The following is a 17,500-nucleotide window of genomic DNA, read 5'->3' as shown; positions in this document are numbered from 1 at the left end:
TCTCTCACTCTCTCACACAAACACACACACACACACACAACTCAGAGTGTAAGCTATAGAGAAGAACATACACATGTATATGTTTAGAGCCGTATCAGACACACTTCTGAGCCCTATAGGGAATAAGATAACGCTATTGGTTAGGGATGGATAATTGTTGACCGACCATTTCCATCAGAGATTTGTGACAGGAAGTGACCTCAGTGTTGTTGTGCCGTGCTCAGGTGCGGGGCGCTGCACGCGGGCGACCACATCCTGTCCGTGGACGGGACCAGCATGGAGTACTGCACCCTGGCCGAGGCCACCCAGCTGCTGGCCAGTGCCTGTGAGCACGTCAAGATGGAGATCCTCCCCCATCACCAGACCAGGCTAGCCCTCAAGGGCCCAGAGCATGGTATATACGCACACACACACACACACACACACACACACACCAGACAAGGCTAGCCCAGAGCATGGTACACACACACACACACACAAGGGCCCAGAGCATGGTAAACACACACATACACACACACACACACTCGCGCGCACTCGCACTCACACACACACACACACACAAGACAAGGCTAGCCCTCAAGGGCCCAGAGCATGGTGTATATACACACACACACACACACACACACACACACACACACACACACACACACACACACACACACACACACTCGCACACACACACACAAGACAAGGCTAGCCCTCAAGGGCCCAGAGCAGGGTATATGTACGCACCTCACATACACACACACTAACACACACAAACACAATCACAAGATTCACAAAGATGTTCACACTGTGACATACTCACAAATCCCCCAGACACATAAGAGAAATTGAAATAGGCTCATACGTCCACACACACACACACACACACATACACACACACACACACACACACACTCTAACACACACACACTAACACATTGTGAGATCTAACAGGGAAGAAAACAGGAGCACTCCCGAGATAAGTGAACAGGAACAGCCGTGGGTGTCACAGCACTATCTCAGGTCCTCTTGACGACGTGCTCAGCTGTCGCGTGTCCAGAGAAGCGTAAACGCATCCCAGAAGCCCCTCCGACAGAGAGGACGCCTCTTTATCGGGCCCCCGCAAGCGTCTCGCCTGGTTGCCGCCGGAGACCAGTTTGTTTCCCCGTTGTGTCTGTCTCCTCTTGACTAGCCCGCGGGCGACGACGAGTCGACGTTCCATTGTCATGACGGGAGGTTTTTTACGACGACAGCGGCGCCGCCGTCCGATGCTTCTTTCCACCGACGCGCGTTATCGGCCGAGGGGAGCGATGAGCGATCGCCCGGCCGATCAGGATTATCCGCCGCCAGCGCCGGCGTCTGATAGGGCAGGATTTATATCACCAGCACAGCAACAAGAGAAATACAAAGCTGCAGATAACAGGAGTGTGTGTGTGTGTGTGTGCGTGTGTGTGTGTGTGTGTGTGTGTGTGTGTGCGCTCGTGTGCGTGTGCGCGTGCGTGTCTGTGTGTGTGTGTGTGTGTGTGTGTGTGCGCGTGTGCGCGTGTGTCTGTGTGTGTGGTATGCTAGCAGGGGTGACTGGAGGTCATGGAAGTATGCAAAACCACCTCTTCTTGTAGTGAATACATTTGGTTTTGCACTAGCCCTATTCAGCATAATTATGTGCTATTATATGGGAAATAACTGTGGCTCAGCTAGGCAATCAGAAAACTCGGAAGTATGATCAGAAAAGCCTCTAACTGTGAGTGTGTGACTGCAGGTGTGTGTGTGTGTGTGTGTGTGTGTGTGTGTGCTAGATGAATCCTCACTCCCTCCTGTAGCTAATGGAGATGCCCTCTTTGAGTCTCATGAAATGTATGTTTTAATCTCCTCCGGGAGGATGAGACAACAAACCCGAAGCTTTGAACTCCTCTCTTCTCTCCTCTCTCTTTTCTCTTCTCTCTTCTCTTGTCTCATACTCTATCCCTCCTTCATCCTCTCTTCTTCTGCTCCTCTCTTCTCTTCCTCATGTCTCCTTTCTACTGCGCGCCTGAACTCTTTACTGATAGTGTCCTCTCCTCCTCTCTTCTCTCTTGACTTCTTTTCTCTTTTCTTCTCTTCTCATCTCTCCTATCCTTTTTCATCTCTTTCCTTTCCTCTTGTCTCCTCTCCTCTCCTCTCTATTCCTCTTCTCCTCTTCTCTTCTCTCCTCTCCTCTCCTCCCTTCCTCTTTGATTTGTCTTCTTCTCTGCTGGGTTGTTGCTGACGTTCTTGTTGAGGGTTCAATAGTTATGCCGGCACAAAGGCATGTCTAAATATATCCAGCAGGGATATCGGCGGGAAACTGAGTACACACACACACACACGCATGCACACACACATGTGCAGACAAGCGCGCACACACACACACACACACACACATACACATACATATACACACATATACACACACACACAAACACACTGTCTGGGACACACCATTGAAGTCATACATGGACCTTTTATTTATTTAGCTCTCTTTCCCTCTCTCTTTCTCTTTTCTCTCTCTCTAACTTCCTCACACACACACACACACACACACACACACACACACACAAACACAGGTGAGTAATGTGTGTGCCCCCTCCCTACCAGAAGACAAGTGTGTTGAGTGGACCGCTGTGTGATGGAGAGTAAGAGTGAGAGATAGAGAGTGCGCGGCATGACTCCAGATTACTACCTGCAGCATGCACCGTGTGCGTACGTGCGTGTTTGTTTGTGTGTGTGTGTGTGAACTCCCCTTCGCCTCTGATACACACATAGAAACACATAAACACATGACTAAATCGATCCATCACCTTTTGCTTTTACCAAAACTTGTGTTATAGTTTCCCCCACTAGACATTGTCCTAGTGCACACTCTCCTATGTTCCATGTACCCTGTTTCTCAGGGTTAGTGTAGTGTGGGTACGGCTGTGTGTGTTAAGATTCTGTGTGATGTGTATGAATGTCTGTGTGGAATTGGTTCAGTCTGAAATTGTATAAATTTGTGGACATGTGTGTGTGTAAGTGTGTGCTCAGTCACCACCCAGTTCCTGACCCTGTATCTGTGTCTCCCCTCCCCCTCCCCCCTCCCTCCCTGCCCCCCTCTCTCTCCTGCCCCCACCCCCCCTCTCTCCTGCCCTTCCCCTCTCTCCTGCCCTGTCCACCGGGGCAGTTAAGGTCCAGCGGAGTACGCGGACACTTCCCTGGGAGTCCAGTGCCAACAACAACAGCAACTTCCTCCCTTACCAGCACTATAACACCTACCACCCTGACCAGTCCACCCGGAGCCATGCCAAGCAGCAGAAATCCTCTCCAAACAACCCCCGTAAATGCTCCTCTTCCTCTGCTCTCCGCCGCCTAACCACTGCTGTCTTTCCCCTCTCTCCTCCCTCTCTCTTCTCCTCCCTTGCTTTCTCCTCTCTTCCCTTGCTCTATCCTCTCTTCCCTCGCTCTCTCCTGTCTTCCCTCGCTTTCTCCTCTCTTCCCTCGCTCTCTCCTCTTCCCTCGCTCTCTCCTCTTCCCTCGCTCTCTCCTCTCTTCCCTCACTCTCTCCCTCTTCCCTCGCTCTCTCCTCTCTTCCCTCACTCTCTCCTCTCTTCCCTTGCTCTCTCCTACCTCCTCTTTTTCATCTTCACTTTCTTTACTCCTTCTTTTCCCCTCATTTGCCATCCTTTGCATGGAGCTTCTTGCTTCTACCTTGTCCTGTTCCCATCCTCTAGCTTCACCACATCTCCTCTCCTCTTTTCTCCTCATATCTCCCCTTACCACATCTCCTCCTCTCCTCTCCTCTCCTCTCCTCTCCTCTCCTCTCTTCTCCTCTCCTCTCCTCTCCTATTTGCAGTCCACCCGTTTTCTCTCTCTTCTGCTCTGACATGGGTTTACTAGTCTTTCATCGACCTCCTTTCCTTTTCTCTCTCCTTCTGGCGTTTTTCTCTATCCTCCTCTTCAGCCGTCTCGTGACTCTTCTCCCCCTCTGGTCTGGTGTGAACATCCTCTTCCTCTCCTCAACATCCTCTTTCTCTCCTCATCGCTCCTCTCCCTCCCTCTCCTCTCCTCTTCTCACTTCCTCTCTCTCCCTCTCGCTCCTCCATCCCACCTCTGCCTCTGCCTTTTCCTCTTCATCCTCCTCCTCCTCCTCCACCTCCTCCTCCTTTCATATCATCTCCCTCTTTCATCCCATTCTTTCTCTCCTCCTTCTTGGGATTCGTCTTGGTGTTGAGTGTGTGGGCTTGCTTTCTACCTCTTTCCCTTCTCCCTCTCCCTCTCTCTCTCTCTCTCTCTCTCTCTCCCTCTCTCTCTCTCTCTCTCTCTCTCTCTCTCTCTCTCTCTCTCTCTCTCTCTCTCTCTCTCTCCTTCTCTCCCTCAGAAATATAGAGCAGAACTAAAAGTCGGCCTTGGCGCGGGCATTGTCCCTGACAGCCACAGATTACCCACAGCTGCCTCTGCGGCAGCTGCTGCCGCCGTCACATTCTCAAATTAGTTATTCATTTATTTACTTTTTTTTCTGCTAGTCTGTTTATGTATGATTGTGCGTTTGTGTGTGTGTTTTCAAGCCATTGATTTCATTATGCGACGGTGGTGGGCGTAGTGGAGCGTCTCTCCTCTCTCTCTCGCTCTCTCTCTCTCTTCACCCCTCTCTCTCTCTCCCGCTCTCCCTCTCTTTCCCTCTCTTTCCCTCTCTCTCTCTCTCTCTCTCATCTCTCTCTCTCAGGGCTAAGGTGCAGGCAGGCGATATGGAGCGAGCAGAGGGCCAGGCGAGAATAGCAGTCCACTGCTCGCTGCTTTTGCAGCCAATCCTGCCCCCTCCTCTCTTTTTAAAGAAATGGATGGGTGTCATCGTTGTCTCCTCTCCAAAGCCCTGTTCTCTTTCCTGTCGCTGATTGCCTCAGCACAACTGGATTCACTCGAGACGAGAGAGAAAGAGAGACAGAGACAGGGAGAAGACTAGAGAGCTAGCAAATCAAATGGCCACAGTTTTAACTGTGAACTTGTTCCAGCTCAGAAAAGGTGTTGAGGCGTTATTAGTTAGCACCCTACAGAGGGTCTCAGTCTGTTAGTCCTAAGACTATATTTAGCCTGCTAATTACATTACACGCTTTGTCAACTCTCCGAGAGAGAGTGAAAGGTATCACCAGAAGAGGGAAGTGAGATCATAGCAAGGCATATGTTGTTATGCATGACACACTTCAGCCCAGAGCGGAGTTGTCCACTGAGCTTTCTGACACGTTTTCTGGAAAGATCTCAGCTCAAAAATCCAAATCGAGGACCAGGTCCTGTTCCTTAAAGAGGAACTATGCAGGATTGGCGATTTCATCTCTGATTTCGGTTTCGTTTTTCGTTTTCGCTCGTTTTATGCTTGCATATTTCTCTGCAGAGCTTCCCCGACAGCTTTAGCGTGTATATTTATACATAGGCTATATATAAATATATAAATTGCAAGCGTGGTTCTTCTGGTTCCTTATGCGTCTCTGACTTCCAGATGTAAACAAGGAGCGATCGTCTACTGCAGAAACTGCAAGGTTGCAATAGTGGATAGGGACACTGGGGGCGGGAGGAAATATTACTGTTTTCGATGAAACTGGTCAGTCAAGCGAAACAACGATTTCTGAGCGATTTTATGACTATGAAAAAGTTGCATAGGGTCTCTTTAAAAGATCAACAATCATGCCTTATTCATCAAAAAGATTCCATCACAGTTCTTAGAAATGATCTTAGATACAGCACCAGAAGCTGTTTCCCTGAAAGATCTTTACCCAGAGTCCTGTTCTCTCTCTAAAGCCACAGAGTCGTCCAGGGCTCTCTCTCCGTGCTGTAGTGTTCACGGTCATGGTTATTGTGGTTCCCGTGTGCGTTCAGGTCTGGCTACTAAAGAATGCGGCGAGTCAATGCCCCCCCCCCCCCCCCCCCCCCCCCCCCACACACACACACACACACACACACACACACACACACACACACACACACATTAACGCTGTCTGCTCCCCAAATGATCCTGCTGGCTGCACAGCTCCTCTGGGCCCCTACACTGTCGATGGCCATCGATCGGCTCGCCTCCGGCTCCCATAATGCCCTTTAATTAGTCAGGATGGACACAATGCAGGACAGGGAGTCAGATGAGTGCAGGTGTACGGTCAGTCCTCTCTTCCTCCCCCTCCCGTTTGTATCTGTCATTCTGCCGCTTTCTCTCCACCTTTCTCTCTCTATCCCTCGCTAGTCATGAAGTTGTCAGGGTTCAGGAGGTCAGCGGTAATGGCATTGTGTTGTTGTGCATTGACCCCATCAGGCGGTCATCATTAGTCCCCGTGCTCTAAGAGCTATGCGGACTGGTCAACACGAGCTGCTCTTGAGCCAGCAGAGAAAGGTGAGGACCTCCATTTTCCCAAGCCTGGAAAAACACATTTCTAGAACGTTTCCCCGCTATCCCCATTCCGGCCACGATCCGGGCGGAAACCATTAAACAATCCTGCTCCTTCCGACCCGCACCGCAAATGTGTTGAACGTCCCTTATTCTGCTAACTTAACTGGGGCCACTCCTGTCCTGTATTGGTCTAGCAAAGGTCATTTCTACTCCTAAGTCTGATAATCATGGTCATTTGTATTTATCAGAGCGGGTCATTCAGGGGGAGTTGGTGCAGAGAGCGACGGGCTACTCAAATGCAGCAGCTTATCAACACGATGATGAGTCCGTGGCGGAGACCCGACAGATGCAGTTGTTAGAGTGTGTGTGGCGAGTGCTGCTCTGGTCCAGGGGAGCGGAAACGGGAAACGCTGCTGCGCCCAGACAGAGAGAGAGAGGGAGACGCAGTGCAGCTAGCCTTCTGATGTGTGTGTGTGTGTGTGTGTGTGTGTGTGTGTGTGTGTGTGTATCCTCCACTCCGGACCTATAAATTCCTCCTCCTGTCCCAACGGCGCTATTGATCTCCAGCTCCTCTCTCTCACTCTCTCCATCTCAAGGACAACAGCTAGTCCAGCCGCAGAAACACTCTAGTCCAGCCCTCTCTCTCTCTCTCTCTCTCTCTCCCTCTCTCTCTCTCTCTCTCTCTAGTCTTTCTAATTGTGTCTGTCTCTCTGTCTCTCACTCTTCCCCCTCTCTCTCTCTCCACCTTCCTCTTGCTCTGCTGCTTTTGGGGTTTGTTTTTCTCTTCCCTGTTTCTACCTCTCTCTGAATTTCTTTCATTGTCTCCATCGCTCTATCTCTCTCTCCATCTCTCCCACTCTGGCTTTCTTGTCGTCCACTGAGAGAGGGAGAGAGGGATAGAGAGGTCATGTCTGGTGGCTCCACTCTCTGCCAATTTCCCCATAATTCGTTCTGGATCCATCCACCGGTGCCTCTCAATCACTGGCCTTTTATCTCTTTCCTCTCCGTCGCTCAGTGTTTCAGACTTCATTTTCTCTCTCTCTCTCTCCCTCCCTCCCTCCATCTCTGTCTCGTTCTCCATGACGGAACATTAGTGCTCTCCCCCCCCACCTCCCCTCTTTCTCTTTTGGTTTTATCCTCTATTAGGTCTAAGGGCTTCGAGGTTCTTATGTTCTCGTTCACCAGTAAAAACCACTTAAGAAGTGTATTTTTTTTACTCCTTCACCTTCCCCTCCCCCCTTCTTCTTCAACCAGTTAGATCACTTGACATTTTGCGCGCAGACGAAGCCAATTAGCCAGCGCTCTATCTGGCCTTATTCAATTAGGCCACGAATCTTTTAGCATGTAGCGCAGAAATGCCAGGCAGATGCGCCGAGTGTCATTTGTGATCTCAGAGGGAACCGAATGGGGTTGTTTAGGCTCTCACTTGTGGAGAGAGAGAGAGAGAGAGAGAGAGAGAGAGAAGGATGGAGAGGGAGGGAGAGAGAGAGAGACAGATGGGAGAGGGAGAGAAAGAAGGATGGAGAGGGAAGGAGAGAGAGAGAGAGAGAGAGATGGAGAGGGAGGGAGAGAGAGAGAGAAAGAAAGGATGGAGAGGGAGGGAGAGAGAGAGAGAGAAGGATGGACGACTAAGCCTGGAAATGTTTGCATAGACAGAAGGGAAGAGAGGGAACAATAGAAAGAAAGAAATAGTAGGGGGGCAGACAGAGTGATGGACTGCCAAACCTTTGATTGCATGCTCAGACAGAGATAGAAATAGAGAGAGATAGAAGGAAGGAGAGAGAGAGAGAGGAAGAGAGAGAGAAAGTGGTCTCTGTATCAAAGCGGCGATGCTAGCCTGTCTAATCTGCCCTCTGCACGTGCTCGGTAGCAAGCGAGGCCGCCCGGGCCAAATCAAACACACATTTCAAAGCGAGAGCTGTTTTAGGCAGAGCGGGCAGGATTAACATTCAGTTTTGAGTGTTAGCGAAGAGTGAGCGTTTACACAGCTTGATCAAACACAGTCACCGGGAGGGTATGTGTGTGTTTGTGTGTGTGTGTGTGTGTGTGTGTTTGACACCTTGTTCTTCTTGTAATAGGTTTTTTGGGGGAACTCAGATATCAAATGAATATCTGTTGTGGAACGATCAAGGGTGAGGTTCAAAGGACAGCCGCCTTTGCCATAATCCATATGTAAATAGTTTTTAATCTTATGAAATAATGATGTTCCGATACTGACATGCCGATATGAGAGACGCAGCCATAGAGTGCTGGTGGAGCCACAGTATGAGCCGGGCCCCCTGCGAGATGCAGAGTTCACAGGGGGTGTGCTTGTGTGTTTAAAACAGGTTCTGATGCTATTTGGAGGTGAAATTTTGCCCACACACATGCGGTCACTGACCTTCTCTTTTTCTCTGAGTCCCTCTCTCATTTCCTCACTCTCTCTCTCTCTCACACACACACACGCACACACACACACACAGCCTGTGTACTCTTCTCAATTACGGCCTCTGTCTATCTTTCTCTCCCTTGCGCTCTTCCTAACTCTCTTATTTTTGGTCTCTCTTCTCTGTGCTTCTATTGCTGAATGATATCTCACTCTCTAAATTCTCCTTCTCTCTCTCTCTCTCTCTCTCTCTCTCTCTCTCTCTCTCTCTCTCTCTCTCTCTCTCTCATACCCCTCTATATCTCGTGTCCTCTTATATCCACCCCATTTTGTCTCTACTCTTTTCTCTCTCCCCCTCGTCTATCTCTTCTCATCCCTCTCTCTCCTTCTCTTCTCTCTCTCTCTCCTCTGGCGCCTCGCTCTGTCTCTCTTTTCACCCCCTCTCTCTGTCTCGCCCCTCTTCTCTCTCTCCACTCACCTCTTCTTCTCCCCCTCTTCTCTCTCTCCCTCCACTCACCCCTCTCTCTCTCTTACATGCGCTCCCCCCTTCTCTCTCTCACCACTCACCTCTCTCTCTCCCCCCTTCTCTCTCCCTCCACTCACCTCTCTCTCTTCCCCCTTCTCTCTCCCTCTACTCACCTCTCTCTCTCCACTCACGCGTCTCTCTCTCTCCCTCCACTCACCTCTCTCTCTCCCCCTCTTCTCTCTCTCTCCCCCTCTTCTCTCTCTCTCTCCACTCACGCGTCTCTCTCTCCCTCTCTCTCTGCAGCTCTTGGCTCGTCCTTCTCTCCCACCTCCATGAGTGCGTACAGCCTGAGCTCGCTCAACATGAGCACGCTGCCGCGCAACATGTACCCCACCAGCCCCCGCGGCACCATGATGAGGAGGAAGCTCAAGAAGAAGGACTACAAGAGCTCCCGTGAGTCCACACACACACACACACACACACACACACACACATACACATATTCACATACATAACACACTTTTGTTCACACACACAACATACTTATATTCATGCTGTACTCTCACTTATACACACACAAACACATTCACCCCCACACACACACTGCATTCTCACTCATGCACATACATACAAACAAGCACACACACACACACACATACTCGCTCTCTCTCTATCATGTGTGTGCATTACCATGACTGTCATGCCTTCTGAGGATGTGGACACACTTTGTAGATGTGCCGGAATCCTTCAAGTATAATATTTCCATAGCTGCACGCAAATACTCACGGGTACACATTCACACAATCATACCCTGTCTTTCTCTCTCTCTCTCTCTCTCTCTCTCTCTCTCTCTCTCTCTATCTCACTCACACACACACACACACACACACACACACAGTCCACCTCCCACCTGCTTTACAGTATGCCTGTGTCTGTCTGCAACATTAGGAGAAAACACAAGATCTCCCCAAGCTCCTTCTCTCCTCCCCTCCTCTCCTCCTCTCACACACACCTCCTCCTCTCCTCCCCTTCTGCTCCAGCACTGCCAGCACTTTTCCCCCCCGTCTTCCATTTTTAAGAAACTTTTCCATTTATCGGAACGGCTGAGGTAAACAAAAATGGCCGTTTAGTATTGATTTCCTGCGGCGGCGCCGCTAATGGATCAGCGCCGCTAGCCGGCTAGTGGCAGAGCGTGCGGCAGCGCCTGAGTTATCATATCGCTTTTTACAGCTGCTTATGGCTCACCGGAACAGATTGCAGTAGGTGGGACACACACACACACACACACACACACACACGAGCAGAGCAGAGCAGAGCAGAGGTGTCAAGTCCCAAGTGGTGTTTCTGTCCGTGGGTGTCTCTTAGCGTGCTGACAGCTTACACAGGTGTTCGACGGATGAGCTGTGTGTGTGTGTGTGTGTGTGTGTGTGACGCTGCTGTTGGCGTGTCATAAAGTGTTGTTCTTGGTGAGACAGCAAAGATGACGAACAGGAAGTGATGCGGAAGACTAAGGCCCCTATCTTGGCAATAAGAAACGGATGCTCAGAAGCGCAAAGCTTAGACATTTAGGGCGTGCCCAGTCCACATTCAGCATGATTTTGTGATCAGACGTCAGACGAACATTGTTCAGAGTTGTTCTTCTGTGTCTTAATCAGTCATGGGTGTGTTTTTGGGCATTACATCCTCTAAACCAATGAGAATGACATCTGTCATTCCCTTTAACAGCAAGCAGCGTAACTTGAAACAGCGCATCGGTATTTTGACAGTCAGCCACACATTTGAAGTAATCTGTTAACACGCGAGACATCCGTGTAATATGGAACACAGGGATTCCACTAAACCTTGCTTCACTAAAAACCTGTTTGTGGGGGTATAGTATAGCTTAGGCCTACTTGCATCTGCACTGGTCTATTATTTACACTCATAGGCAGAGTGAATCCGTGGACGCAGTCTACACGGTAGCATTGCATTACATTACATTTGGCTGAGGCTTTTTAACCAAAGCGACTTACAACATGGTAAAACATTTAAAGCTTTAAAGAGTAATTCTAACAACAATTTAAAAAAAAAAAAAAGTAAAGTAGCAAAAGCTAAGCAAAGCATGCCCCAATAATATTTAAATGGCTGAATAAAAAATCCTAAGGATATTTATCCTGCAGAGGAGTTGTTTGGGACTGGTGTCTAAGGGCTGCTGACATCTCCTGACAGTGCATCTTCAGCTGTGCTTTATATGCGCCTTTCGCTATAGACCAAGATTTTCTTGGTCAGTGGCGCAGTGATTTTTAGAGGGTGTCGGATAACGATTTTTGGATCATGCGCCAGACCACACCTTATGTCGTTAATTGCCACACCCCTGGGCGCAAGGTTTAATGAAAGTGGAGTGCATGGCAACAAAAAAAATCATGACTTTATAGAGTGTAAGATAAGAATAAGCCTTGTGTCGTGCTTTCCGCCGGGTGAAAGATAGTGGCAGTGGGGTGACCATGACAGTGGGGTGTGCCAACCAATGAGAGCTGAGCATGACAGCAGCTCAGGGGAAGTCACCAGCTCCAAGGAGCTGTTTACCAGCAGCTTGTGGACGACTGTGGAATGGATGTCTGAATGCAGAACAGGTCTGGCTTTTTGGGGCCTGATGGGTTCTAGAGATGGACTGCTAGCCTTTAAGGACCGCCCGGTCTGAGGCATTTTCCACCCACAGAGAACCGGCTCCGTTCTGTTTCACGCTCAGATGTTGGGCCGTTCGGAGCGTTCCGACCAAAAATAAATTGGTTCTGAGCTTGAACTCGAAGAATGATTGTTTTTTTTTTCCCAGTGAGCCGCTGTGGGTGTGTGGTGTAACAGCGCAGTGATGCACACAGCAGCCTCTGTTGATGGCACATCCTTGGTTTCGTTCGGAACAGGTGAAATGGCTGGTTCACTTGATGGCACCCAAGGCTCAGAGAATTCTGAATGGAATCTGTTCAAAGAACAGTTTTCTGATGGCTGAAAATCACTGTGAGTGCTCGGCCCTCCTCCACTCTGCCCTGCATAAACACACACACACACACACACACACACACACACACAAGCGCGCGCGCAGACCTGCCTCCCCCATGATCACCGCGGGCTTCCTTTAGACTGGGAGACATTGTATCGTTTTTCTGTCCGTGTATGTATGTATTACAGCCTCCTGTCTGTGTTTTGTGTGTGTGTGTGTGTGTGTGTGTGTGTGTGTGTGTGATTGTGTTTGCGCATGGGATTTACATGTGTGTTTCAGAGCCTGTGTGTGTATGTACGACTTGCTAGTTTATGTGTGCAATTGTCAGAACCTGTGTGTGTGTGTGTGTATATCTGTGTGTGTGATTGTGTCTCTGCACCCCTCTGCCAAGCTCACCTGCAGCGCGGCGCGGCGCGGGCCGTTTAGTATTCTGCTGCTGTGCGCTGCGCTGTGGAGCGCTGGAGGAAATCACACCTCTGGCTGGCCCGTAATTAGATCCTGAAAGATATTTGGCATTGTTCACTCGAGCGCAGCCCCAGCGCCGCGCTCCACCCCTGCCTCATGTAATTAGCCTGCCATGTCATAGCTACACAGATAGCAGCCGGGGGGGTGTCTAGGATTGGCAGGAGGGGGGTAGTAGAAGGGGTTGAATATACCACTGTAGGATGGGGAGGAGAAGGGGGTGAATATACCACTGTAGGATTGGGTAGGAGAAGGGGGTGAATATACCACTGTAGGATTGGGGAGGAGAAGGGGGTGAATATACCACTGTAGGATTGGGTAGGAGAAGGGGGTGAATGTACCACTGTAGGATTGGGGAGGAGAAGGGGGTGAATATACCACTGTAGGATTGGGGAGGAGAAGGGGGTGAATATACCACTGTAGGATTGGGGGGGGAGGGTGGCGGTTGAATGTACCTCTGTAGGATTGGGGGGGTTGAATATACCACTGTAGGATTGGAGGGGAGAAGGGGGTGAATATAGCACTGTAGGGTTGAGGTGGGGGGGTTGAATATATCGCAGTAAGATCGGGGGGGTTCTAATTGTAGGGGTCTTGACATGGTAGACACCTTTTTAAAGGGAAAAAAAAGGGAAAAGAGGAATCAGGTGCGACAAGACTGTCAGACGGCCTTTTGCCAGGTGCAACACCTTTTAATAGCCCTCTAATAGAGGTTGCTGTTTTTCTCAATCTGTTATTCTGGTTTTCTGTTTTTCAATTTTTTTTTATGCTACAGTTTTCCATTGATCAATAGTATATTTTGTTTCCTGTATATTGGACTAATTTGCTTGTTCGATCTTAGTTGCCATGGTGCTGGTTTCCCCCTCCTGAAGCGTCTCTCTAATCACAGAGGGATGGGGAGAAACGTCAGACTCACCATGGAACACACACACACACACACACACACACACACACACACACACACACACACACATACACAGACACAACAATCAAAACAGGTAGGCTACAAACAGTTACAAAAAAGCAATGAAACAGGTGGGCCACTAACAGCTCTAAAATGGGCTATATTGACCAGAGAAGGTGTTGTCTGAAGCAGAGGTCTCTTGCTGGGTGGCTATTTTGAAAAACAAGCCAATCACACAGGGTACACGGTAGTGCAGAAGAGAACCACAAACAAATCAACCACCAGCCACTTCCTCTGACGATGCCATGATTTCGTCCGAGCCGCATCGATCATCGGCTTTAATTGAAAAACAAAGCACATTTTAAGACTCACCTTGTGGGTTTCGCTTGGCTACGCCTGACATTTCTGGCGGTGACAGTCTGACTGAAACCTGCTGGTTGACTGCGCCCATTAACCCCTGATCTGAGACCTGGCAGCGCGCGTGCAAGAGAGGGATTGAGATGCCATTGATAGAGGAGGAGGAGGAGGAGGAGGAGAGACGAAGGAGGAGGAGAGAAGGAAGGTCAGAGGATCGGCTGAGTGGACGCTTCTGAGATTGATTGACAGCGCCGATACAAAGACTTTTTGTGGCGAAACAGCCGACCTGGAGGACAGAGAGATGTGTGTGTACCAAGGCACAGCCTCGACACCTGCATTGAGCTCACGGAGGACAGGACAGGACAGGACAGGGGTGTGTGTGAGAGAGAGAGAGAACAGAAAGAGGGGGATTGTAAGAGAAAAATGAAAATCGGAAGCTTTCCAGGTGCTTTTGGATGGGGACAGCGGAGTGTGTGTGTGGGGGGGGGGGGGGGGGGCGGCAGTAACTGGGGACTGTTGCTGCAAAGTCACCTGTCTGTCTGTTAGCAGCAAGGAACTGCAGTCGTCAGCAAAGGGGAGTCCTGACACCCAGCCAAAAGATTACCGCATCACAGTGCCAGTGGAGGGCGCATACACACAAACACCAACACAAAACCACCTGACTCTCCCACTGCCCATCGCAGTCCAGCCCATTCTCTCCTCACCTCAGCTCACCCCAGCTCACCTGTCCACCAGCTGGACTAGGCCATTACCAGACTGCCAGCACATGCAGGAACACCCCCCAGGCACAGACTAATCATCCACAGGATCTGAGCCGGGTTCACCTTCCTCACCAAGGGAGCTTTTCCTCTTCCTCTCTCGCTCTCTTCATCCCTTCTTCTCTCTCCTCTCTCGCCATCCTCACTTCTACCCTCTATCCCCTTGTTTCTCCCCTTCCCTATCCTCTCTCTCCCGTGTCCTCTTTCCTTCCCCCTCTTTTCCCTCTCCTCTCCTCTCCCCTCTCTTCTTCCTCCTCTTTCTTCTCTCTCGGGGGGGTTCCGTACTGACCTCTCTGGGCTTAATGTGTCACACGGGCAGAAATGACCATGTCGCCACCGGAATCTGTCTAGCAGGTCGGTCTCCACCGCCTCCTCCCCCTCCCCCTCCCCCCATCCCCCCCGGTCTCTGTGGACAGTTATTAGCATAATGTAATTGTTAGCTAAAGCTTTGGGGAGTATCTGAACGGGGAGATTGTCCACGAGGTGTCATTTCAGGTGCTAATACGGTCCTCTGCACGGAAATCCAATTAAGCATGAATGAGTGTGTTAAAAAGGCAAAAAACAGCGCTGTTGTCCCAGGAAGGTATCTCAGGCCACTGCTGCTTCTTTCTGGTGATGTCCCCTTCAGCAGAAGAGAACAGGGCAGTGCTTCAGGCCACCACCCCCCCCACACACACACACACACACACACACACACATGCATGCACACACACCCCTCCAAAAGAAAAACTTCAAAGGCTTCCCGGGTTTTGTCACTTTTTTTTCTCTTTCAATTTTTGGAACTAATCCTCTTTCTTTAGATGAAAGTTGTTTTTATTTTAGGAGAGGGGGGGTCGGAGGGAGGTGGTAGTGGGAGGGGGCTGGCGGGGGGGTGGTGTTGGTTTGCGGTGTGTTGTTCTCGACTTTGATAAGGGAGAGCGGAATTGCCTCACGGAACACTATTGGCGGGAAGATTTACAAAAGGCCCCACCTACATGTGTTCTGGTCCGTGTGACTCATCCTTTCGATCCGAGGCAAGGCAGGAGCTGTCGATGCCTTTGGCGGATAGACAGATAGAGAGAGGGAGGGAGGGAGAGAGAGAGAGAGTGAAGCCGAGTTACCGCTGTGATTCATTGAGACGGGCACAGAATGGGAGACCCTTCAGGTATACAAACAGCCCATTCTCCTCCATGTCTCTGTCGCCTTTGAATCGCCACTGCAGTGCGAGACAGCGCGACTTCCTGGAAGAGCTCGGGTGAAAAAGCAGCTGCTGGGTTTGTGTAAGGACACATCCGAGAGAAAGTGAGTGGGAGCCAACTGAGCACACAGCCCCATTCAGAACGGATGGAAAGGGTTTTCTTTTTTTTTTTGCCAGGTGCAGAAGTTTATTCAGGCGCTCCAACGGTGGAAATCCATTTGCGCTTGGCTTCAGCCCCCCGCCACCGTTGACAGGAAAACAGTAGAACAACGTCAGGTGGTTGTCGCTGCGCTGTGAGGACACGAGGAGTTACATGGCGTCCCAACAAGAGACAAAGTGTCAGCGTCACAGACAGCACAACGCAAGCCACCGCAATCAGTGCCACTGTGCGCGCATTGTCTAAAACCTCTACTCATTCCCCACATAGCTAGTGCACTAGAAAAGGAATACCGTATTTTCCGGACTACTTTTTCATAGTCTGTCATAGCGACTTATAGTCAGGTGCGACTTATATATGAAATTTAACATGTTTTTGAATAATCCCAAAATGAAAGAGGAGTAAACATTACTGTCTACAGCTGTCTACAACTACAGATGGGCGGCCATTCACGCCCTCTCACCATTAATATGAATCTTTTTGGCCTCTGTGTCTAGTTACAGCCTCTGTCTGTTCTTGGTCTTGGATTTTGTGAATACATTTCTGATTTCTGCATTTTTTGACTGGTGCGACTTATACTCCAGTGCGACTTATACTCCGGAAAATACGGTACCTAATGGCCACTCAAGGTATAGTGCACTGTGTAGTGAAGCAAGTTAATATTCAGGCCGTGTCAAGCCTCCTCTCAATTAATACCTTCTAATCCTCAATACTAACATCTCATTAACAGACTGGAGCAAACCGGCCAGCTCTTTTTTTGTGCAATGAGGTGGCGTCGGGTGGGTTAGTATTTGGCATGGTGTGTAGCTGCAGATGATAAATTCTCTGCATATAAACTCTAAAAGTATAATCACAGCAGGACTGCAGTGACAGACAAGCAGGGGGAGGGTGGGTGTGGTTGGTCAGGGTATGGAAGAGTGGACAGTGTAATTGCCTGAAGTTGGCAAGCAGCACTTTGTGAGCTGCAGACCCAAAAATAAATCTGAGGAAAGCTGCAGCGTACTGTACGTACGGTGGCTTTTTATTGTAAGCAAGCAGCAGAGCTGATGACAACCATAACTTTAAATTGAAAAAAAAAACTAACAGAGTAGGCAAAAGCTTACGTCTCTACTGTTGATCTTGGAATTTCATCTTGTTTCAATAAATGTAACCGTTTTTGGAAGTCAGCTTAAAGGTCGCGTAAGCAAGGCTTGATGACATCATATTGGTGTCCAGTATATTGAGTTTTCTTAACAGATGCTTTTTGTCTAAACCAACTTTTCCCATTATAGTCACAGGTACTGTACAAGGATGCAAGGATACAAGGAGGTTTATTTGTCACACGCATATGAAGTAAAGAATGCAGTGAAATAATGCATAATTTGCGTTACATAAAAAATACATAATTTTTCAGCATCAGTTGTATTAGCTGAGCCAAGTAAAGGGAACCAACGTTGTCCAAACGTTGTCCAAAGTCGTACTCGTACCCCAAAGCACAGGACATACCCTTTCCTCCGCCTTTCCCTCCCTTTTACCCTCCATCTCTCCTCCCCTC

General features: G+C 49.5%; 1 protein-coding gene across 4 annotated transcripts in view; it reads left to right on the top strand.

Moving 5' to 3' along the window:
• grip1 (glutamate receptor interacting protein 1) overlaps nucleotides 1-17,500 on the top strand; it is a 350,390-nt gene that overhangs the window by 278,977 nt on the left and 53,913 nt on the right. For all 4 annotated transcript variants that reach the window (XM_062528265.1, XM_062528266.1, XM_062528262.1 and 1 more), the window contains exons 9-11: nucleotides 225-394; nucleotides 3,161-3,313; nucleotides 9,481-9,630. In XM_062528265.1, the coding sequence (XP_062384249.1) occupies nucleotides 225-394; nucleotides 3,161-3,313; nucleotides 9,481-9,630 (473 nt within the window). The remainder of the gene's footprint in view (nucleotides 1-224; nucleotides 395-3,160; nucleotides 3,314-9,480; nucleotides 9,631-17,500) is intronic.

Source organism: Sardina pilchardus, chromosome 23 (assembly GCF_963854185.1).
Source record: "Sardina pilchardus chromosome 23, fSarPil1.1, whole genome shotgun sequence".
Classification (NCBI taxonomy): Eukaryota; Metazoa; Chordata; class Actinopteri; order Clupeiformes; family Clupeidae; genus Sardina; species Sardina pilchardus.
This window is presented reverse-complemented; position numbering and strand designations above follow the sequence as displayed.